The 23,218-nt window shown below is 42.9% G+C and overlaps 1 protein-coding gene across 4 annotated transcripts in view; it reads left to right on the forward strand.

Annotated features, from left to right (window-relative positions):
- The window catches only part of Sh2d4b (SH2 domain containing 4B), an 81,371-nt gene that overhangs the window by 30,068 nt on the left and 28,085 nt on the right, over positions 1 to 23,218 (forward strand). For all 4 annotated transcript variants that reach the window (XM_047553411.1, XM_047553413.1, XM_047553412.1 and 1 more), the window contains 2 exons: positions 8,614 to 8,761; positions 21,108 to 21,324. In XM_047553411.1, coding sequence (XP_047409367.1) covers positions 8,614 to 8,761; positions 21,108 to 21,324 — 365 coding nt within the window. The remainder of the gene's footprint in view (positions 1 to 8,613; positions 8,762 to 21,107; positions 21,325 to 23,218) is intronic.

Genomic DNA, 23,218 nt, shown 5'->3' on the forward strand with positions numbered 1-23,218 from the left:
CTTAATTTTACAAAATAGAGGCCAAATTTGGCATGGGAACCTTAGCTTTCAGACTCCTGATAAAACCCTAGAGCCACAATAATCATTATCACGCCTGTTGATATTAGCAATAATTACCATAATAGTACATCCAATCCCATCCACAGTGGAGAAAGATTTATGTTGTTGGATTTTGCATACGGTTATTTAAGTCTTCTGGGGAAGAACACCAGTTATTTTTATATATCTTTAGCAATGATAGTCACCTGCTCCATTTTGGCCACCTTTCCCAGATAGGGCTGAATCCCAGATGCAGGAGGGCAGTTCAGCGCAGCTGGGTCCTGGGTTCAGTTCACAAGGACACAGAGGGATAAAGTCATTCATGGAGATCTTCTGTTTGATGGTCTCTTTGAACCTCTGTGATAGGAGGGGTGATAAATTGTGTAGTGCTCTATGCCAGGGCTCATGGATGGGTCAGTAAGGCTATCTGGCCTTTAGGTCACCGAGGCACTCAGATGCAGGCTTTGATGTTTTGTACAAAGAAGGCTATGGTACATTTTTTTTCATTTAAAAAATTAATTTCCTAAATGTGTATGTTTCATCTTTAATAGAAATATTCATCCTGACTTGGCATGCCCTCATTTTGAGAAGCCTCAGAAATATAGGTCGTATCTGAGAACCCTGAAGGGGCTGCTAAGGATAGTGTCAGGAATGGCAGATCGAGGAGTCTGGAATTGGTGGCTCCAGGTAAATGAGCTGGGGTATTTTTTGCTAGATTTTTAATGTACTCTTTTTTTGTCATATTGAGTTCTTCATCCCAGGAAATAGTTAAGCACAGGCTGAAACATTATTGAAAAAATATTTCTGTGGTGGATTATAGATGCTGGTGGCAAACTCTATGCCACTTCTCCCTTTGACTAGTGGTGGTATTTATTCCCCACCTCCTTCCCTTCAAGTCCCTCTGGCCTTGAGACTAGATTTTTATTTTTTATTATGAAATAGGGTTTTGCCCAGTTGCTGAGGCTGCCCTTGAACTTGTGATCTTCCTGCCTCTGTCTCCTGAGTTGCTTGGATTACAGGCACGTGGCACCACACCTGCTTAAGACTAGTTTTGTTGTGGAAGATACAGTAGAAAATGGTTCTCTGCAGCTTTTAAAATTTTTCAAATTAAAAAATAATTACAAATAGTTTTTGTATTTTTAGAACATTTAAAAGCATAGAAAATAACAAAAATATTTGGATGTCCAACTCACAAATTCAACAAACATTACTATTTTCCATGTTTACTTTATATTGAAAACAAAAACAACATTGCTGGAACTATTGATGTCCCTCATTCACTGTCTCCCTAGCAAGGGGTGGCCACTCTTCTGAAGTTGTATTTTCTTTCCATTTTCACTTTATGACATATAAGAAGGCAGAGAAACATAGTAACAATTTCTTACAAATTATCTAATTCTCTCTATATTCTCTAATTCTTTATATAAATTATCTAACCTAATACTCAGTTGTTTTCAAAATTTATTCATATTAGCATTTCATTTAATGGTTGTATATAATAAGTTCGAATGGGCATATCATTTTTTTTCCCAATTCTTTTCTGATGAATTGAGGTCATTTTCAATTTTGGTTAGAATATATTTTAATGTACTAGTGAACATCGTTGGACAGGCTTTTTTGTACTTAAATGGGATTGGTAGACATGTTCTGTCTGTGAAATATTTTGTCTTTTTTTTTTTTGCTGTGCTGGGGATCAAACCCAGGGCCTATGCTAGATGATAGGCAAAGTGCCCTTTCACTGAGCCACACCCCAACCCACATGCTACTTTGAGGACAGTCCCTAAGAGATCTGCAGCTTTTACTTTTGTCTCTGTTGCAATGCTCCCTTTTGTGAGTTTCCCCATAGGAAATCCTGTACCCCAGAGTACAATGCTATAAGGAAACCCAAGCAGCCATGCAGAGAGGGAAAACCTCTCCCAAGGCCACTGAGGCACCAGACACATCCCTGAATCCTTCTTGGTTCTGCTAGCCCATCATGGGCAATGAGCCCAGCCTGAGGACTCATCTCAGCTGGGACTCACATGGTGTAGAAGAGTCACCCAGCAAGCCCTGCCTGAATTATTAACCTATACAATTGTAAGTGAATAAAATGGTTGTAGTTTCAAGCAATTACATTTTCTAATAGTTTGTTACTCAGCAATAGATAACCAAAACCAGCTTTACCGAAGAGATTATGGACTGGGTGAGAGATGGTCTTGGATTATTTTTATTGTGCGGTTCAACACCAAGATGCTAATATTTGTGCATGTAAGAATGTACAAACAACCTTTATTAGTACTTTTCTTACTGAGAACCTAAGTGAAGGTTGTTAGGGGAGGGAGATGTAAACTCCTTGTTCTATAAAAGTTTATGGGGTGAGAGAAACTTTGTGAGCGACCCTCAGCCCCAGCCACACCTAGGGGACTATAAAGAGGTACTTGCAGGAGTCTTGGAGTGAACAAAGGTGGGCAGTGGAAAGGAGACATGTGGACTGAGGAATGGTCTGCTAGGGGAGATAAAAAAAAACCCTGAGGGGTGAAGCCTTATAGACTGAGAAAGGTAGTTTGTAGAGTCCTTGAAAGCTGTGTTAAGGGGTAGACTGTTCTCTGCAGGTAAAGTATCCTGTTAACCCCAAGAGTTATGGGTGGATCAAGTTTTAAGAGCATAACTGGTAGCAATGGTGTGATCCCAGTGCTATGTTTTTTGGGAAGGGATGCTGGTTGGGAGATTTTTGCAGTGGTCAAGATGTGAGGTGATGCAGGTCTGGACAGTCATGACTGTGGATGGACACAGAGGAACAGTGGTGAAATCAGTGAGATCTGCACTAATTAACTATTGGGCTAGGGCTGGGGGAAAGCAAGGAGGACAGACATCTGCATCCCAGGCAGCATTTGTCTTTGATTTTCCATTGTGGTGAGGGAGACCTGGGCCTCTGAGGGCCCCTTGGGTGTGCTGTGAATGATGGCTTCTCAGAGAAGGGGGACTGTACAAGTTGGACAGCTCAGAGGGCTGGAGCAGCCGGAGCAAGACTGAACCATTCCTGGGTAGAACGGGAGTATATGCATAGCTGCCTCTTGGCTCTGTTGGCTGTTAGCTGCTAAACCTACTAAGATGGACTCTTCCTCAGAGATCTCAATTTGCCAAAGGATCCTGATGGTTGCAACAACAATGAGAATTTTTGAGCAATTTTAGCTATGAGAGTTGAGTCATTTTATCATGACCTCAGAAAGAAAGATGCAATTCTGTTTATTTGTAGTTGCAAAATGTTTTGTTGCTCCCAGCCTTGCAAAGAGCTTGCCTCTTTCACAGGAAGCAGCCAGTCATTTGCCTTTAAGAGGGAAGATTGCTGTAGACCTCTGGCTCCCTGGGTGAAAGAGAACTGCATGGACAGTGCTACTCCCATTTTACATTTTGCTTCATGTTAATCATAGATGGGGAAAGTAGGAACACTGTGTTGTAATTTGAAGTGACTTGCCACTTATCCATGGTACAGTAGCCTCAGAATGAAACCAACCTGCCCATACCTTGATTTTGAACATGCACCTCTCAGAATTGTGAGAAAACACATTTCTGTTGTTGGAATCACGTGTCTGTGCTTAGGAAGCCCTAGCCAATTCAGACATTCTTAAGCAGCAGGAACAGTGGGTGGAGCCCTGGCTCTGGCAGGCACCAACTGTCCCTGTCTACCCTGAGACCCTATCCTACCTGGAAGACTCCTGTGGGCAGGGGATAGATCTGAAGTGCTCATGGAGGTTGCCATGGCTGGTGCCTGTGGACTGGGCGATGCCATAACTGTCCTCAGATACCAGGGAGCCCTGTGGGAGGGATGCAGAACTGTGTAAACTGAGAGGGGCTGAGCCAGTGTGAGGGGGGATTTCCAAGTTGCTGAGAGGCTGGTGAAGGTGAAGTCAGGCTTTGAGGTATATCTCAGCTGATTTCACATGGGTGTCTTAAGAGACATGGGTTCCAATTCTGTATCAGTCAATAACTCTGCTCTAGTATTTCCCATATCAAAATCAACCCACCCCAAGTCTATCGTAGCCCCATATTACCCCCCAGCTGTGGCTTCCATTTTGGGCTTTTTTGCATAGGAAATGGACATCCTGAATGGGTTGTTGGGATGGCTGCCCCTCTGCTCCACTAGGGCTGCTCTCCTGTCCCCTCTGGTGGCCATGCCCAGCAGTCTCCTGTGACTTCCTTGTCTCTGTAAAGCTTGAGCAGCCTTCAGCTCTATTTGCCATTTCCTGTCTCTTGAAATGCTCTCTTTTCTTGGTTACCCAAAGGCAGACTGCCCCTTCTGGGGTTTGCTTTTACTCTCAGTCTTCCTTTACAGTTCCGTTTTCTGGCTTTGATTGTTTCTCTTAACCTTTAATTGATGGAGTGACTCAAGACACTCTGATTGTCTTCTCTTAATTTGCTCTCTTTCTGCCGGTGTCACCATTAGGTCCCATGGCTGATCTTCCCCCTGGTCCCCGGGCTCTCAGCATTCCTCTGTTCCCAGGAGACCTCGGGGTGCCTGAGGGTACCTCAAACTCATCCAACATAGAATTTAAACTTTTTCAGTTCCAGTACAGTGGGTGACTGTTCTACACAGGCCAGCATGGTTTGCAACACTGGGTGTTTGCACTTGTGGTTCCTCTGCCTGGAAATTTCTTCTCCCTGATGCCCACTTGACTGTCCTGTGCTTATTATTGAGGTCTCGGACCACATGTCAACCCTGAGAAGTGTTATGGTCACACAGTTTAAAGAAGCCTTCTAGACTGTATCATTTACACAGTTTTGCTTCTCTGTACACTGTTTATTATTTTGTGAAATTTCTTGACTTTTCATTTATCTGTTTAGTGTTTTCCTCTGGAAGGCAAGCTCTGAGCCAGTGGGACTGTCTGTCTTGCTCATTGCTGTATCTGCAGCGCCTCGAGTGGGTTTTTGAGCCTCTTAGATGCTTGATAAGTATTTGATGAATGAGTAAATGAAGCCACTTAACTTCTTTTGTCCTTGATCTCTAACTCTTAGAGAATGGGTAATTAGTAAGTTGGAACTGTGTCTATTTTTAAGAAATAAAAATTGATCATTGAATTGGAGGAAAGTTCTCCATCTAAATCATTTCAGAAGCAATAGAGTTTTGTTTTTAAGATGAGGGATTAAACGTTTTGTTAGTTCCCTTTAAATTCTTATTTGATCCACTAAAATACTACCAAAGGCCTGAGAAAAATTATAAACCATGTGGATTGGGAAAGTGAGAGAAGAGAGAAGAACAGATGAGAAAATGTTCAGAGAGGTCAGAAACTGGAAGACAGGGGAAAGGTGGTGAGGGCCACTGTGGGGTGCAGGAAGAGGTGAAGGCAGAGAGCAGATCAGTCCATAATCCTCAAAGGCACCAGCTACTGCAAATGGCGGAGCTGAGAATGTGGGAAAGGCTACAAGTTTCTGTATGGAGTGGCTGAACCCACATGTCCCAGTTTTCACCTGTTTCTTCCAAGATATTCCTCCAGGACTAGGATTAGAAGGAGATGGGAAGTTGAAAGGGAGAGGTTTGGGGCTTGAACTGTGAAGCACATGGGCAGAGCAGGAGAGGGCCAGGTTGGAAAGATGGAGATCAAATAAAGATCTGAACTCAGAAGAGTGGAACCAATAGCCAGGGTTGCCTCTAGGGTATGCAGGGCAAATAATTTTTTGCAAAGTCTTTCTTCATGTTAATAAGTAGGGCTATATAAAATCTGTCTATTAGCTCTATTTTGGCAACTGAATCTTATGTGACCTTGTGTTAAAAGTTCTATGCTTATTGGCACACTTCATCTGCTTGTTAGGTCACCCTTCCAAACTGGGACTCAGGCCGACTTCACGAGTATGAATTCTGGAGTTCCCTGAGGCATCTGGTCAACTTGTTGCAATGGGGGAAAGGGTCAGAGAGCTCTCTGAAGGGAAGAAACAGGAACTAGGGCTTAGACAGGATCTCATCTGAGCAGCTTCCCTGAAAAACACTGCTCATCTTCCCAGTTCTAGGGGTGCTGTTTCTGGATATACCTTGCAGGGAGGGCTTGGCAAAGACATTTACAAAGAAGACACTTCAAAGCATAGTCTTCCATGAAGCATGGGGCCCAGGCCAGGGCCCTCCTGGCTTGGATCAAAGGGTGATCCTGTCTGTAGACTGCTCCCCACTGACTCCTGGAATGTTGGTAGTCAGACACCCAGACAAGATAGAGGAGAAGGCACTGAATAATCCCACAGAAACAAGCTCTGAATTCTTACATCTGCAGATGCCTCAGTGAATAGCTAGTTCCTCATCCAGTTGCTCTAGAGTGGCCCCACCTCTCAGTGAAGCCTGGCTACACACTGAGCTTCCCATTTAGGTTTTACCTCTCTCTTGAATATGAATGGATGACCAGGGAGCATCAGGCATCTGAGGAAAGCCTCCCAGGGGAATGGCAGGCACCATGTCAAACAAATAAACTAAGAAACAAAACTAAACACAGAGGAAACGACCTAGATCAGAGAGGGGGTGAAAAAGGCCCTAGAGAGATGAGCTACTGTATCCTGAAACAAATACAGATGCAAAGAGGAGAAAGGGGCAAGAAAAGGATAGGACGGAAGGCTTGGAATAAACTCAGTAGAAGGTTTGGAAGATAGTGATATCAGCCAGGGAGAAGAGCAAACAGGACAAGACGTGGAAAACAAGAAATGATAAAGCACTTAGAAGATGAACTCAAGGAAACCAGCACAGACAAATAGGAATCCTATGAAGCAAAAGAGGAATGAGAGGAGAAGGAATTATGAAGAAATCCTAAGCAAAGATGAATTGCACTGGACAGACAAGAGACTCCAGACCGAAAGCACTCCAAGTTCCCCACACAGTGAATGGGAGGAGACCCACAGGAACGTCAGTGATAAAGAGACCCTGAAGGCTTCCAGAAGGAAAGATTGATGCTCTATGTGGAAAAATGACAATCAAAGTGGCAGCATCAAATGCTAGAAGACAGGGAAGTAAAGTCTTTAATATTCTGCAAGAACAGGATTTTTAATCCAGTTCTGTGCTCTGCTAAGTTAGCGGTTACTTGTGAGGTTCACATAGCGATATTTTCAGACAAGGACGGACTCAGGAAATGTTTCTGTGCATCCTTACCTGAGAAGCAGTATGAGACATGTTGCCAAAAAGTGAGGGAATGGCCTAGAAAGAAACAGGGGCTCCCTCTCAGGGAAGACTGAGAGGCAGGTCCTGAGAAGACAGATGGAGAGGGGACCTAAGCACCATCCGGTTCAGACTGGACAAGAAGGAAAAATGGCACTCCAGGCCTTTGGAAAAAGGCAGTTGCCATATTATTTATTATAAGAAAGAACTCTTTGCTAAATGTAGAGAAATATTTACTGTATCTGATAGAATTTCAGTATTTAACTTCAAGAGAAAACAATGAACAACTTAGGAAAAACGAAAGGAAAAAGCCATCGTATTTCCATATCTTACTGAATTTAAGATGCCATTGATTATGAAAACATCATTATTTCAAGAAGAAAAAACTGTTGCCTATTAAGAAGACAAGTTGTAAGACATGCAAACTTTAGAGATGCTAAAATGTTAAAAAAGTACTTTTTAGAATTGGTGAAAATAGCACCCTATTTGGCTTTGCAATGAACTATGTTAACATTATTATTGATTTGACAACAAATTTTGATGAGAATTTAGTTTTCTATTTTGGTTTTTGTGGTGCTGGTGATTAAACCCAGGGCCTCATGCATGCTAAGCAAGTGTCTACCACTGAGCTACACTCCAGCCCTTTTTCTTTTATTTGAGATAGGTTCTCACTAAGTTGCTGAGACTGGCTTTGAACTTGTGATTCTCCTGCCTCAGTCTCCTGAGTAGCTGAGATTATAGGCATGTGCCACCATGCCCAGCAGAACAAATACAATTGCAGCTTTTTTTTTTTTTTTTTTTTGCAGTGTTGGGGACTGAACCTAGGGCCTCACACGTGCCTAGGAAAGTGCTTTAATATTGAGCTACAGCCCCCAGTTGACTATTTTGCATTAAAAGCCTTTCTGAGCTCATGATCCACATTTAACATATACAAGCTACTTCCATGTAAACAAAATGTACAAATGGATGCATACACATGCACACACACACAGGCACACACACACACACACCTTTCTGGAACTTGAAGATGGGATAGGAGTGAGAGATTCAGGGCCCCTAAACCTACTCGCTCTTGGAAATACCTTATCCAGGTTTAAGGTCAAAGCATATTAATATCCTATTTAATGGGCCTCCAGGAAGACTAGGTGGCCCTCCTTGTACCTACCTTCCTTCTTGTCCCAAATGAGATTACATCCAAGGATGGCCCAAGTCCTCTGATCGTTACAGAAAAGCTTTTAGCCCAGAGTCCTCTGATCTTTGCAGAAAGCTTCAGAATTTACCAATTATTCCACACATTTCAATTCATTTGATTCTTACCAAGTGTAACCTTTGCCATTTCAACTGTGTAGGGGCTAAGACTGAGTGGCCACTACTGGCCCATCCCATCCTGAGGTAACTCAGCTCTGACCTACTGCAGATTCATAGACACTTCTTCATTCTAATGTCATTCTGTCTTCATAATGTTTTAGAAGAAAGAGGAAGAGGAGAGGAAGCGAGGACAAGAGCAGATTCGCCTCCAGGAGGAACAGAGGGAGAAGGAGCTTTACTGGTCACTGAAACAGGCCCAGCTGCGTTGCCAAGCCAGTGAGAAGGAAGAGCTCGAGTGGGAAGAACAATGTGAGTTAGGGTTGGTTCCCAGGGCCAGGAGACCCTTGCCTTCCCCATCCATGCTCCTCTGCTGTTCATTTGCTCAGCCATCATTTCAGTTCATCAACACTGCATAAATCTTTCCCACGGCTGACCATGTGCATGATCTTGCTAGGGATCTAGAGGGTAAGAGGGTCATGCTTCAGGAGCTTATGTGTCCATTCTGGAACTTTGTTTCTTTTGCTTTTTTTTGGTACTGGGGATTGAACTCAGGGGCACTTGACCACGGAGCCACATCCCCAGCCCTATTTTGTATTTTATTAAGAGATAAGATCTCACTGAGTTGCTTAGCATCTTACTTTGCTGAGGCTGGCTTTGAAATTGTGATCCTCCTGCCTCAGCCTCCCAAGCCTCTGGGATTATAGTCGTGTGCCATAGTGCCTGGCTCATTCTGGAGATTTCTTAATTAAAAAAATTAAATACTATATTTACTGAGTTGCCAGTAATTTCCTGGCTCGACACCTGGTGTTATGGCTTAGATGTGGTACTCCCCAAAAGCTCACATGTGAGACAATGCAAGAAGGTTTAGAGGAGAAATGGTTAGGTTATAGCCTTAACATAATCAGTGAATTAATCCCTATTAGGATTAACTAAATGGTAACTGGAGGAACTGGTTCATTGCAGGGCATGGCTATGGGATATATATTTTGTATCTGGAGAGTAGAGTCTCTCTTTCTCTGCTTTCTGATCATCATGTGAACTGGTTCCCTCTGCCACACTCTCCTGCCATGTTGACCTGCCTCACCTTAAGCCCCAAGGAATGGAGCCAGCCACTTATGTACTGAGATCTTTGAAACCATGAATCCCTAAATAAACCTTTCCTCCTCTATAGCTGTTCTGTTTAGGTCTTTTAAGTTGTAGCAGTGAAAAAGCTGACTAAAACACCTGGGGATCCAGAGATGAGGAATCACGGTCCTTATAATGGAGGGACTCACCAACCAGAGCAAAGACAGAGGGCTTTAAGGGAGGATGTACTATATACCCTTGGAGCACTCAGTGGCTGCCCTGGTGGTGTTCCAGAGGACCACGCATGACATGAGGCTTAATGGTTGCCAAGGAATTACTGAGGCAAAGAGAGCACTTTAGATGGAGGCCCAGCATGTGCAAAGGCATAGGAACAAAGGGATGTGGCAGGAGTGTGGGGTGACTGAAGCTTGGAGAGTCTCAGGAGTGAGGAGAAGTCAAGTGAGAAAGAGAAGGTGGAGCCAGGTTTGAAGGGTGATTTTTTTTTGTTGTTTTTTTAATGAGACAGGGTCTTGTCATGTTGCCCAGGTTGGCTTGAACTCAAGAACCTCCTGTCTAAACCTCCCCAGTTGCTGGGATTTCAGGCATGTGCTCTCATGCCCAGTTGGGTCATCTTTTGAAATAGAAAAGTTTTCAATATTGATGAGGTCCAATTTATCTATTTTTTTCTTTTGTTCTTGTGAATTGTGTCACATCTAAGAAACCAATTGCCTAATCCAGGATCAAAATGACTTATGCCTATCTGTCTTCTAAGATTTATGACTTTAGCTCTTACATTTAGGTCTTTGATCCATTTTGAGTTCATTTTTGTGTGAAATAGGTTCCTACTTGACCTAGTTGTCCAAGCACCATTTATTGAAAAGATTATTCTTTCAAGGATCTTGGCACACTTGTGAAAATCAATTGGCCCAAAATATAAGTGCCTATTCCTGGCTCTCAATTCAATTCCACTGATCTATATGCCTGTTCTTAGGTCGGTACCACACAATCATTATTCCTGTAACTTTGTAGTAAGTTTTGAAATTGCGAAGTATGAGACCTCATTGGTTTATTATTTTCAGAATTATTTTGGGTCCCTGGATTGACTTGTCAATTTTTGCAATAATGCCATCTGGAGTTCAATAATGATTGCATTAAATTTGTGCTCAAATTGGGAGTGTTGCCATTTTAATGATATTTGGTCTTTCACCTCATTCTATTCATTATATAGAATGCCTTTCTATGTATTAAAGTCTTATTTAACCTCTTTCAAGAATATTTTGTAGTTGTTAGTGTACTTTTGTCCTTGTTTTGATAAATTGATCCCTTGTTGTTTATTCTTTGTTGCTGTTGTAAATGGAATTAAGTTTTTAGTTTCACTTTTGGATTGTTTACTGATAGTGTATAGAAATGCAATTGACTTGTTTGTTCATCTTGTATCCTGAAATCTTATTAAACTCTTTTATGAGCCCGAATATATATATATATATATATATATATATATATATATATATATTTTTTTTTTTTTTTTTTTTTTTTTTTTTTTTGTGGTTTCCTTATGATTTTCTACATACAAGATAGTTTCAGTACAAGCAGAGATAGTTTACTTCTTTCTTTCCAGTCTGGATGCCTTTTATTTCATCTTCTTGCTTAGTAGCTCTGGCTCAAGCTTCCAATGCCATGTTGAATAAAGGTGGCAAAAGCAGGTATCTTCATCTCTAATTTTGGGAGAAAGCTTTCAGTCCTCTTTCACCATTGAGAATGATGTTAGCTGTGTTTTTAATACATAACCTTTACTAAATTGTTGAAGGTCCACATTTTCCTAAATTGTTGAGTGTTTTTATCAGGGAAAAATACTGGGTTTTGTCAAATGCCTTTTCTGCATCTGTTGAGATGATTATGTTTTTGTTCTTTATTCTATTAATATGGTGTATTCCATGACCAAATTTCAGATGTTGAATCAATTTTTTATTTCTGGGATAAATTTCACTTGTCCATAGTGTACAAATTCTACTATGTTTCCAGATTCAGTTTGTTACAATTTTGTTGAGGATTTTTGCATCTGTATTTATGAAGGATTTTGGTCAGTACTTTTCTTTTCTTGTGATGTTTTTGTCCTGCTGTGGTATCAGGGTAATACTGGCCTCAAAGAATGAGTTGGGAAGTGATCATGCCTGCCTCTCTCTCTCTCTCTCTCTCTCTCTCTCTCTCTCTCTCTGTCTGTCTCTCTCTTTCTTTTTCTTTTATTTTCTTTCTTTCTCTCCTTCCTCCCTTCCTTCCTTCCTTCCTTCCTTCTTTCCTTCTTTCATTCTCTCTCCTACCCTCCCTCCCTCCCATCCTTCCTTCCTTCCTTCCTTTCTTCCTTTTTTTCTTCTTTCTTTCTCTTTTTCTGTACCAGTGATTTAACCCAGGGGTGCTTAACCACTGAACAACATCACAAGCTCTTTTTATAAGGTCTTCCCAAATTGCTTAAGTCCTTGCTAAGTTGCTGAGGCTGGCTTTGAACTTGTGATCCTCCTACCTCAGCCTCCCAAGCTGCTGGGATTACAGGTGTGTGTCACCATGCTGGGCTCACACCTATCTTTCTATGAAGGGTTTGCAAAGAATTGGAATTAATTCTTTAAACATTTGGTAGGCTTCATCAGTGAAGACATTTATTAGTCCTGGGATTTCTTTGTGGGACTTTGGTTTTGTTTTGTTTTTTGATTTAGTTTGATTTAGTTTTGATTTTAGTTTGATTTAGTTTCTTTGCTTGTTCTGAGCCTTTTTCCTTGAATAAATGCTCCCAGGATTGCTGAAAGCCCTTTGTTAATTTCTAAAGTTTGGAGAGTTGGTTCTGATAATTTGCCAGTGTTCTTACTGCTCATGGAGGAGAGGATTTTCACAAGTCCTTAATTCACCTTTTCTACTAAGATTCTCTAAACTGATATATATTAATTTAGTGCCAATCCTAAAACACTCAGTTTCTGGGGCATATTAAGAGACATAATGGGACTTCTGGAGAGGTAGTTGAGTTGAAAGTATTTATTTCTGCATTGCATTTTTTCATTTTAAGTGACCTAGCACATAATCAAATGCTAGAAAAGGAATAAGCCAGATTCGATAAAATGAAAAGTTGATTAACGTTTTTAAAGTTTAACTTTGATTTTATATTTAATTTTTTTCACCGTGAAGTAGTAGTAGTTTTTCAGACACACATGTTCTTTCTGTTTCTGAGCAATGATGTCCTTAATCAGATGTTCCCAGGACTCTCAGGCCCCATCCTTTGAGCCCAAGCCCAAAGCAGACTCCTGGCAGAAGTCTCAATGCAAGTATGGAGTGAACCTCATCTCTTAAATCTCCTTCTCCTGGTGACTTACTGTTGTTTTCCCAAGAGGACTGGAAAACTGCGCTATCAGTGTTCTCCAAGGTCCCCTTAAAGCTTATGTTTATGCTTTAGCTGGCTCAGTAAAACAGGTGGGGCTGTGGTGTGGGGCCGCGATTCCCTGCCCCTGGCAACTTGCCCACTTCCTGTGGCTTCAGGGACCCCTCTGTGAAACCCTTCGCGTTCCTTGTACTGTATTTACGGAGTCCTTGTCCAGAATAGTATCCTTTCATCTGCTGACCACTTCTGTGACTATCCCACTTTCTCCCTTCAGAGCCAGTATTAAAAATGCGAATACTGTGTCCAAAGGTCTTTTTATTTATTTTTTAAAAATCAGGGCAGTTCTGAGGGGCTGATGCTCAGGAGAGGAGAATATTCTGTGCACTCATTGATAACTGCTGGGCAGTGTACTTAAACTGTTTAATGCTCATTCACAAATGGATTGCAGGTTTTGTTTATTTGTTTGTTTGTTTGTTTTTGTACAGGGCATCAAACCCAGACAGGGGTGCTTTACCACTGAGCTATATTTCCTGTCCTTCTTTTTTATTCATTTATTTATTTTGAAACAGGGTCTTGCTAAGTTGCCGAGCATCTAAGTGACTGAGGCTAGTCTTGCAATCCTCCTGCCTCAGCCTCTCAAATTGCTGAGATCATAGGTGTGAACCACTGTATTCATCTTGGGCTGGAGTTTTTAAAGAATTACTAAGTATTACTAAAAAATTACTAAGTATTACTAAATTCAACTGAATGCCTTTTTGTATTAACTTTTCATTGCTGTGACAAAATACCTGAGAAAAACAACTTAAATGAGGAAAGGTTTATTTTAATTCACAGTTTTAGAGTTTTCGGTCCATGGTATCCTGGCTCCATTGCTTCCAGACCTCGATGAGGCAGCTCTTTATGGTGGGTAGCATATGGTGGAGCAAAGTGGCTCACCTCATAGTGGACAGAAGGAAGAAAGAGAGGAAGGGGTGGGTGATAAGATAAAACCCTCATCAACCCCACTCTCTTTAATTGGGTCCTAAGTTTCTATAATCACCTAATAGCTTCACCAGCTAGGGAGGAGGAGACACATGAGCTTTTAAGAAACATTTGACATCCAAACTATAACAGTCCCACACCTTGAGAGCTCACAGAGTTCTCAAAGCTTTAGGGCATTAATTGCTCATATGCCTAGAACAGCCTCAGAGCAGAGGGGGTATTGGTATTTTTGTTGGAGCTGTTCACTGATAGAAACTGAAATGGAAGCTCAGACTGAGGCATTTCACAGGATTGTGCTCAAACACAGGCTTTCTTTTCCTGTACTCCTGGATGTGTATTCTGGTCTGTGGATTCAATGTCTCCCAAAAGCAGGACATAGGAAGGACGCCTCTGGCCATCTTCCTCACAGGGCATCTGAGGATCTGTGCACAGGAAAGAAGCCAGAAACACTCATTGATTCCTTGCTTCAGAGTTTCTGAAACACTGCCCAGTGACCCCAGGACCTTTGAGTGGTGGCTGAGTTTGCGGGAGCATAATGCAGAAATCACTCTCTATAACAAATTTTCTTGAATCAACATGAAGGCTTCTGGGGCTCTTATCTCTCCTGAAACTCAGAGCTGGTAGTAGCTGTGAGAGCAAGGTCAATATTGATCTTAGTGATAGCACATTCCTCAGCAATGCTTCCTCCTGTATCTTGGGGGAGATGCTCATCCTTGGTACCCAGAGCAGACTAAGGAGCAACAATGTACATTGATTCAGCTCCAGTTATATGCCAATTAGGCATATTTCCTCTTCCGAATAAGCTCACAGTCTGGACAAAGTGACTCACCTGATAAGTTATTATAATTTGGAGAGTAGGTATTCCAGTAAAAGTCTTTATAAAATACATAGAGAGAAGGTGAATCCTTTTGGAGAAGGAGAATGTTTGAAAAGACTTTATGGAGGAAATGACATTTGATTTGGGAAAAATGAGTAGAAGAAGGTGGGGAAAGGTAGAGAGAATAGCATTGAACAAAGCAAGATGATTGCATAAATCTGTTTTTCATTACTATAACAAAATAGTTGAGGCTAGGTACTTCATAAATAAAAAGAGGTTAGTTAGCTCACAGTTTCAGAGGCTGAAAGTCCAAAGAGCATGGCATAAGTTCTGGAGAGGACTCCTCTGCTGCATTACATTATGGCAGATAGCATCATGGAGGTAGCGAATATGAGAGGGAGAGATCACATGATGAACCAGGAAACCAGAAAATAATTCAGGGGCCATGTCTGCTCTTTTGTAATAACCCACTTTTGTGAGAACTAACTCATGGTCTCATGAGATCTACCTTAATGCCTTCAGAGGGCAGTACCCCAGTGATACAGATATCTTCCACTGGGATCCATCTCTTAAAGGTCTCACCCATTCTCAATATTGCCATACTGGGACCAAGCCTTCAACACACAAACTTTTGGGGGACACACAGAAACCATATTCAACCCAAAGGAATCAATATATGCATAAACCTTGACACATGTTATGACATGACCACAGTCTGGGGGTCACAATGGGTAGTGATATTTATGAGTCTAGAAGAATAAGAAGGGCAACACCTGGGTAGGAATTCATTCATTTAAATTCAGCATGGAAAGAGTCAAGTGGAGAAAGGAGGCAGGGCGATTGTTTGTACTGAAAAAAAAAAAAAAAAAGTGAATAATTACCGAAGTCACTTGAGGCTACTGTACTGTTGGGGAAGGAGAACTGGGCTGGGAGTCCTGTCCTAGCTCTGCCACTTACTAGTGTGACCTTGAGCAAGTTCTTGCTCAATTACTCAATACCTTCCTTTGTAAAATGCAATTAATCATGCTGAGCTGGGTCTTGTTGAGAGGGCGAAATGAGAGAGAGGAAGCCAAAGCTCTTTCCTAGTTGTAAGGTCTGTGCACTTGTGAAGGCTTCTCTTTTGTAGCTACATGATGGGGTGGAAAGTTAAGAGCTGGGCTGATATTTCATTAGAGATGGAGAGTGGGAATCATCTTGCCCCAGAGCTGGCTGATTGCTAATTAATGTACCATGTGGCAACTGAAAACGAAAAAACAGAAGAGATGTGATAATTCAGGTCCCCTGATTTTAGTTCCTCATTTTATCCTTTCTTAAAGAATGATGAGCTATACTCTGGAGCCTGTCATTCAAATCCAACAAAGCTATTCTGCACTCAATTAACTTAATATGAAAGATATAGTGGGCCATTAATCTATCGAGGAACAGCAGTTTTTGATAAAACAGCCAAATCAAATTCTCCAGTTAGGGAAAAAAAGGGGAATTATTCCTTTTAGTATCACTTGAGTACAAAGTTATTTAGTTCAAATAGTAGAGCTCCGGCTTCTGAGAATCTGAATAGATTGGGCACAGGACTTCATTTGATAATATTTCCACTATGAACTTGTAAGTTGAGTTAGGTGACATCTAGTTGCCCAGAGATTTAGAGATGAGCCAGCATTACTTGGCAAATGAAGGTTTTAAAAATTGGGCACTTAATATTATTGTGGTTAGAAATGCAAATGGGGTTTTGGACTCATATGGAGACTTGTACCCCTTTTTTCCTGAACTCTGTGAGTTTGGTTATGGCCCTAAACCAACAATCTGCATCCAGTTGTCTCAGCCCTTGTCAAGTTGTTGACAGAGCTGAATGCAAAATGTGTGCTCAGGCCCAGTTCAAGGTTCAGTGGTGTTGATTCTAGCCCCTTTCCTCTACCATAATCAGAGCACACCTCTTGTAAAGTAGGGGACTGAACCCAGGACTTAATGCAATGCCAGACAAGTGCTCTACTATTGAGTTATATCCCCAGCCCTTTTTACTTATTTTGAGACAGGGTCTCACTAAATTGCCTACATTGGCTTCAAACTTACCATCCTCCCTCCTCAGCCTCTGAGTAACTGGGATTTTAGGTGTGTACTACTGCATCCAGCTGAATGTCAGTGATTCTAAAATACTATAAGCTTGGGGCAGGTTGAACCTGGAGGAGCTTGTGAGCCTGTTGCCTGGCCTGGAAGTGGAGTGAAGCAGAGTGGAATTTGAGGCTGAAAAGAAAGCTAAAGGATAATAGAAAAGAAGGGGGCTTTCTGTCCACAGATGGGGAGTTGTGCAGTTTGTCCCTGGAGGTAACAATGGATGCTCCTTTACTCAGGACAAGATTATGTCTGGATAAATCCATCATAAATTGAAAATATGGCAAACTGAGAGTACATTTCATCCCCCTAACCTACAGAACATCCTGGCTCAGCAACACAGCACGCGGTAGTGAGTCAGTTGTTTGCCCTTGTGATTACCTGACTGATAAAGAACTGTGGCTTGCTACCATGAGAAAGATGGGACTGCTTGTCACTAGCCTGGAAAAAGATCCAAATTCAAAACTTGAAGTGTGGTTTCTACTGAATACATGTTGCTTTCACACCCCCATTAATAATTGTTGAAAATTATGTCAAACCATAGTAAGTCGGATACCATCTGCAGTTTGAAGTGTGCTCTAGCATCTAGATGCCTGAGCTTTCATGTGTCCAATTTGCGCCCTGTGTAGGGTTCTGTCTGTTCTCTGGTTTCTCAGGAATCCCTGAGGGACCAGTCAAATCCAACTTTCTTTGGTTTTAAGGAGTGCATGCAGTTGCTCCTGGAGGCCACAGGGGGTCACTGTTGGCAGACGTCTTGCATTTCTTGCCAATGAGGACTCTTGGCAGCTGACCTTGGAAGTCTCTGGGTTGTACTAAGTTTGCTGTGGGCAAACCTTATTTGCTTTTCCAGAGGTTCACCTCTCAGTGTTTATCGTCTTTAGTGCCAAACCCGCTAATTCCTGCCGGTGACCTGGACTCCATCAGACTGAGTCTCCAGAGGCCTGTGTGTATAACCCCACCACCTGTTCCTGCTTCCCAGAGCTCAGGAAGCCTCCCCTGTATACAAGTTTTTATTTTTTCCCCATTCCCTGACAGGAGCCTCTGACTCTACCCAGCTTCCCACCCTAAACCACTGCCCCACCTCCACCAAGGATGAACTCTTTCTAGAGGAAGCGTTCAGTACCCTTGTCTCAGCCCACACAACAGTAAACCCTAGATGATATTTCATGAACCTCTCTCTTGTGTAGGTGCTGTGTAGGTCTCTTCCATATCTTATGTACGTCTCAATGGGGCCCATGGGGATCCCATTTTATAGACAAGGAAATAAAGTATAGATATGGTAATTTGGGTTGCCCATGACCACATAAAGCAGCGTTCAAACACATGTACACATGTACACAATTTAAATCCTTATTGCAGCCTTTGCTATATTATTGGACTACTCATTAATTTTCAGTGACAGGCTACTCTTCACTACAAATTGACGTTGCTCTGAAGCATCTGGTTCCTCTGTAGGATGTAACTGGATCAGGTGAACTCGGAAGGGAGGCCCTGGCTCCATTCTCCCTGTGCAGGGGAGAGGAGTGGGCATGGCCCTGGGAACCAGAGGCAAATTCACAAAAGAGGGGTCTCATGAGGGGACAGTGACTCAGGATTTTCTACAACCAAGTGCCTCCTGGGCATCTCCTCCGGGACTTCCTCATATCCAAAGCTCTCTCCTACCCCACCTGCTTCATCCCTGGTGGTCATAGGTAGAAACTTAGCCATTTCGGCTCTGCCAGTTGTTCACTACCAGTCTAAAAACTTCCTGGGTTTGGGAGGCCCTACTTGTTAATTTTCCTGAGTTTTCATCTCAGTCACCCTGGCCATTTTCCCGTTGCCGTTTTCCTGAGACCATCTGAGGTCCTATTGCTGTCTGGAAGTATTTCTGTTTTCTAAGTCTTAAGTTTTGCTTCTGTGCAGTTTATTACCAACACTGTAGCCCAGTCAGTCTTTTAAAGTGCAACTAGCATCCTGCTTTCCTGTTTGAAACCTTCCAGTGGCTTCCAGACACCTTTTGGTAAAGCATTAGAACTTATAAGCCAGAAGCTATTGATCTCCCAAATGGCTTCTTCTGTTTCTCAGCCTCATCCCTTGTCCCCTCCCTTTCAGCCCTTTCCTCTGTCCACACTGACTCCTTCCAAGGGGATGCCCAGCTCCCTCTTACCTCTGAGTCTCTGCATTTGATCTTCCTCCACTTAGACTGTCTTCCCTCTAGCCTCTGTTGGTTGAATCCTACTTCAGAGGATGTCCCTGACTGGATCGGGTGTCCCTCCTCTGGGGCCCCCAGCACCCCTGCACACCCCACCACAACTCCAGTCACTGTCCACCGATGTGTTTCTCTTATGAGAGAGTAAGCTCTCTCAGGGCAAGACATTGCTATGTCCACACCCGCTACCACAGGCCCAGCAGCCAGCCCATTCTGTGACCTTGTGACACTAGAAACTCATTCGTCGAGATGCTGCACTGCCATCTGTCAGAAAATTGTTAGGACGGCTGTACACATCATTGATGGTGACCGTGCTGTGACTGTGCCCCTGGGAGTCGTGCGGTGCACAGCTTGCAGTGTAAGCAGTGGCCCTGCATAGCATGGAGTGGGCACTAGGTAGACATAAGACACACGTGCTGAATAAATGCAAATGCCATGTCTGTTGTTTAAAGAGGTAAAAACCCTTCTGCTTGCAACACTTAGCCTGGCTGTACTTTTGGAGCTGCATAACTGCTCACAGGGTTTCTGTCAAGAGGCAAAACAACCCCTGTGTCAGAACTGAGCAGGAGACCTGAGCATAGAGAAGGGCATGATTCTAGAATAGCTTTTTGGCAGCCCTTGGATGATAATGCCACTGTCTCCATTTTTCAGGGAGGGAAAACTAAGACCCAGAGAGATGAGAAGTTGTCCCAGGCCAAATAGGGATCCAGGAGCAAAACCCCTGTCTGTTAATAACCAAGTGTCTCTCTGTAAACTCCCAGAAGTCCTTGTAGGGTATGAGCTTCTAGTGTTTAGTTTGCAAGTTAGTTTTGTAGTGCAGTGCAAAGCCTGTACCAGAGCATCTTGACCTTGTCTGAACTTCCTTCCGACAACATAAGGCAGGTTTCATGGTGTTCTTACCATCTGAAATTTTCAGAGGAGTTGGTGGGTCCCCCAAACCCAGATTTTCTTCCTGGAATGGTCTCCTCCTCCTTCTTTCTCTGGAAAACTCCTCTTGATCTTTCCAGACTATTTTAGTTCATTTTCTGTTGCTATAATAGAATAACTGAGACTGGGTAATTAGTAAAGAGGTTTATTTTTTCTCATCGTTCTGTAAGTCCAAAAGCAAGGGAGAGAGGGAGGGAACAAGGGAGTAGACCTGTTTTGTAACAACTTGCTGTCTGGGAATAATCCATCCTGTAGAAACTAGCCCATTCTCACCAGAAAAAATCTTAGTACCTCTTAAGGCCCCACCTCCCAAACTACTACCTGGCAACCAAATTTCAACATGAGTTTTGATGGGAACAAACCATATCTACCCCAGGTCATTTCTCTCTCCTATTATGACTCTGGCTCCTTAGCAGGTTGTGAGGGCCACAGACCCTAAATGGTGACAGTACTTTATTGGTCCTCTTTTAAAGGATGCTCACTACCTGCTTTATTAAGTTGGAAATATTTACTTGTCTTGTTTTGCCCCCTGGTTCCATGGTAGGACCATTTTCTGGGCTTAAGGAAAGATACATCCACACATCTGCCTCTCTGGACAGCTATAACCATGGGTGTGAGGTCTTTAGGCTCTGTGATGCCTCCATTCTGCCCTAGCAGCTCCAGCAGGAGTCCAGGAGCCAGGAGGCACCTGGGATGCTGGACTGTACTGCAGTGTATTTGCTGGGAAAGGTGAACAACGAGTGCTTCAAAGAACTTGTGGATTTTGGTGGCAGATAGGGGCATGGGAAGATGCAATCAAACTACAAAATAACTCGTTTTAATGGCAGACCTTGACTCCAATAGACTTTGTTCATTTTCCTTCATTTCCTCAGTTCTAGACTTTACTCTTTTGGGTTTTAGAAGCAGTAATACACTTGTCTTTTCAAGGTCATTTGGCTATGACAGGGCTTACCTTGAGGATCTTGAAAAGCTGGAAGCAGAGAGAAGGGTGTTTTGGAGCCTTGTAACCTATAGAGTGAAAGTTCTCAAAAGATCTAGCCCTTCCTCCATGCTTTTAGGGCTGAGCCTGCCCTACTATATACAGAGTCTCCAAACTTCCCTGCAGCACAATATAGTTCTGGTGGCCAGCGCCCAGAGAATACTTGTGGATTTGCACAGTGTACAGCCTGGACTGTAGGTTAAGACTGACACACCATTTCCCCCTTTTCAGTGCGCAAGTCCAAGGCAGCTGACGAGGAGAGGAGCCGCAGAGCCCAGTGTGCCCGGGATGAGTACCGGCGCCACTCACTCCGTGCCATCCAGAAAGGTACGGTTGCGGGCCTTAGCTCCATGTTCCAGGAGCTCGGCCAGAACCATGAGCAGGAATCAAGACTCTACCACCATCTTCCTGGTCCTGGTCCCCCCACACCCCTCGCTGTGCCTGTCAAGTGAGTTTGGGCTCCATGTTGGCATTTGTGGGGTTGTGTGGGGAGAGCCTCTGCTCCTGACCTGCTAATCATTTCCCCTCTGTGGGCCATAGTGTCCCAGTCTGTGTTTTGGGGTGGAAGAGATGCAGTGGGGTGGGGCTTGGACATTTCTAACAACTTTGCAGTTCTATGAGTTCTTTGATAATCTGAAGAAAGCTGCGTACCTTCTTCTCCTCAAAATGTTCATACTTCAAAGTGCACACAATTTTTAACTCCTAAAAGGTCCTTGGGCCCTAGATTAGCAATTTGTAATGAAAGGCCTCAGATGGGTCTAATATGGTCCAACAACCCAGAATCCAGGGTTTCAGCCTTTTCTACCTACTAATGGTGCTGCTTTATCCTGTTTGAATAGCAAATTTACAGATTAGGTGTGACTGAGTGCAGAACGGTCCTCGTACACATCTGTGTCTCCAGGAGGTTTGTTCAGCAAGGAAACTTTGGTAATTGCCAATGATTGCCAGGACTGAAGGTCAAGAGATTGCTGGGGACCTCTGCACCTTCCACCTGTCCCCACTGAAGGCCAGCCCGGGGTTTGGCACCTCTCAGACCCCATTTCCCTATGACCCCATTTGTATTCTGGGGAATCAAAAAGCCCCAGGGAAGACCCAGAAGTAGGCAGTGAGCACAAGCTGCTCCCTTTACCACAGGGAATATTTGGAAGTCAGTTCACCACGAGATAGTGGGGGTGGTATAAGCTGTGCTTTAATTGGAGTTCGAGATTATTCATAACCTCCTCTTTTCTTCCCCTGCAGTCCAGGGAGAGCTGACCAGGTCTCCAGTTCTTCCCTCCTTCTCTCCCCACTCCTTTCCTTTCTTGTCATGCATGATTCTCAGACCAGAAAGTTTAATAAGGTAGACTGTACCAAGAAGAATCTGGCTGCCTCCTCTGCATTCCATCTGCCATGGTCTCTCTTCCCCACAGGTCATTACAGCTTCCTATGTGCCCTCCCTGTTTCTCTCTAGAGTCGCCAACATGAAAAGTCTTAGTCCCACCCCCACCAGCTCCTAATAGCTACCTAAAATTATACTGCATGGATGTGCTATAACTTATTTATTAAAAATTCTATCAGTGGACATTAGTGTTGCTTCAACTCTTTGGTTATAACCAATAGTGCCCTGAATGAATGACCCTGTAGAAATGAACTTTATATGTATGCAACCAGTATCTGCAAGAGAAATTCTCAAAAGTGGGATCACCAGGTCAAGGGCTAAGTGCATTAACAATTCAGCTTGCCCTCCCCAGGACCGGTTCCAATTCACACTCTTATTTTTTACCCTGGCTGACGGCGCTTTGTCAAACTTTTGTTTTGTGTGAGAAATAATATCTCAGAGCAAGTTTAAACATGCATTTCTACTTATGAGTGAGACTAAGTCTTTTCCATTTAAGGACCATTGGTATTTCCATTGGTTCATTCCATTTTTTTCATGATGTGATTGTTCTTTTCCTTATCAATTTCTAGGAACTCCTTAAATGTTAGGGAAAAGGATTCTTTGTATATAGTAAGTATTTTTTTCTCTGCTTGTCATTTATCTTTTAACTTTTTGAAATTTTCCATCATGCAGAAGTTTTTGATTTTTCTGAGGTGTAATATTGTTGTATTTTCTGAAAAGTTAGAAAAGCCCAAAAGCCCGCCCTGCTTCCACTTTTGTGCTTTTTTTTTTTTTTTTTTTTTTTTAAAGAAACCCATAAATTGCCCATGTGATAGAACCATATGGATCACAGTGCAGCCTGGCTCCAGGCTGGCCATGTGGTCAATAGGGAAGGCGTGGTCCTGCAGTGAGCCTTGAGGGGGTCAAGATGCCATGCAGGTGGAGCAACACGACCAGGCACACAGAGGGGTGTACATCTGACCCC

The sequence above is a fragment of the Sciurus carolinensis genome, chromosome 5 (assembly GCF_902686445.1).
Source record: "Sciurus carolinensis chromosome 5, mSciCar1.2, whole genome shotgun sequence".
Taxonomy (NCBI): domain Eukaryota; kingdom Metazoa; phylum Chordata; class Mammalia; order Rodentia; family Sciuridae; genus Sciurus; species Sciurus carolinensis.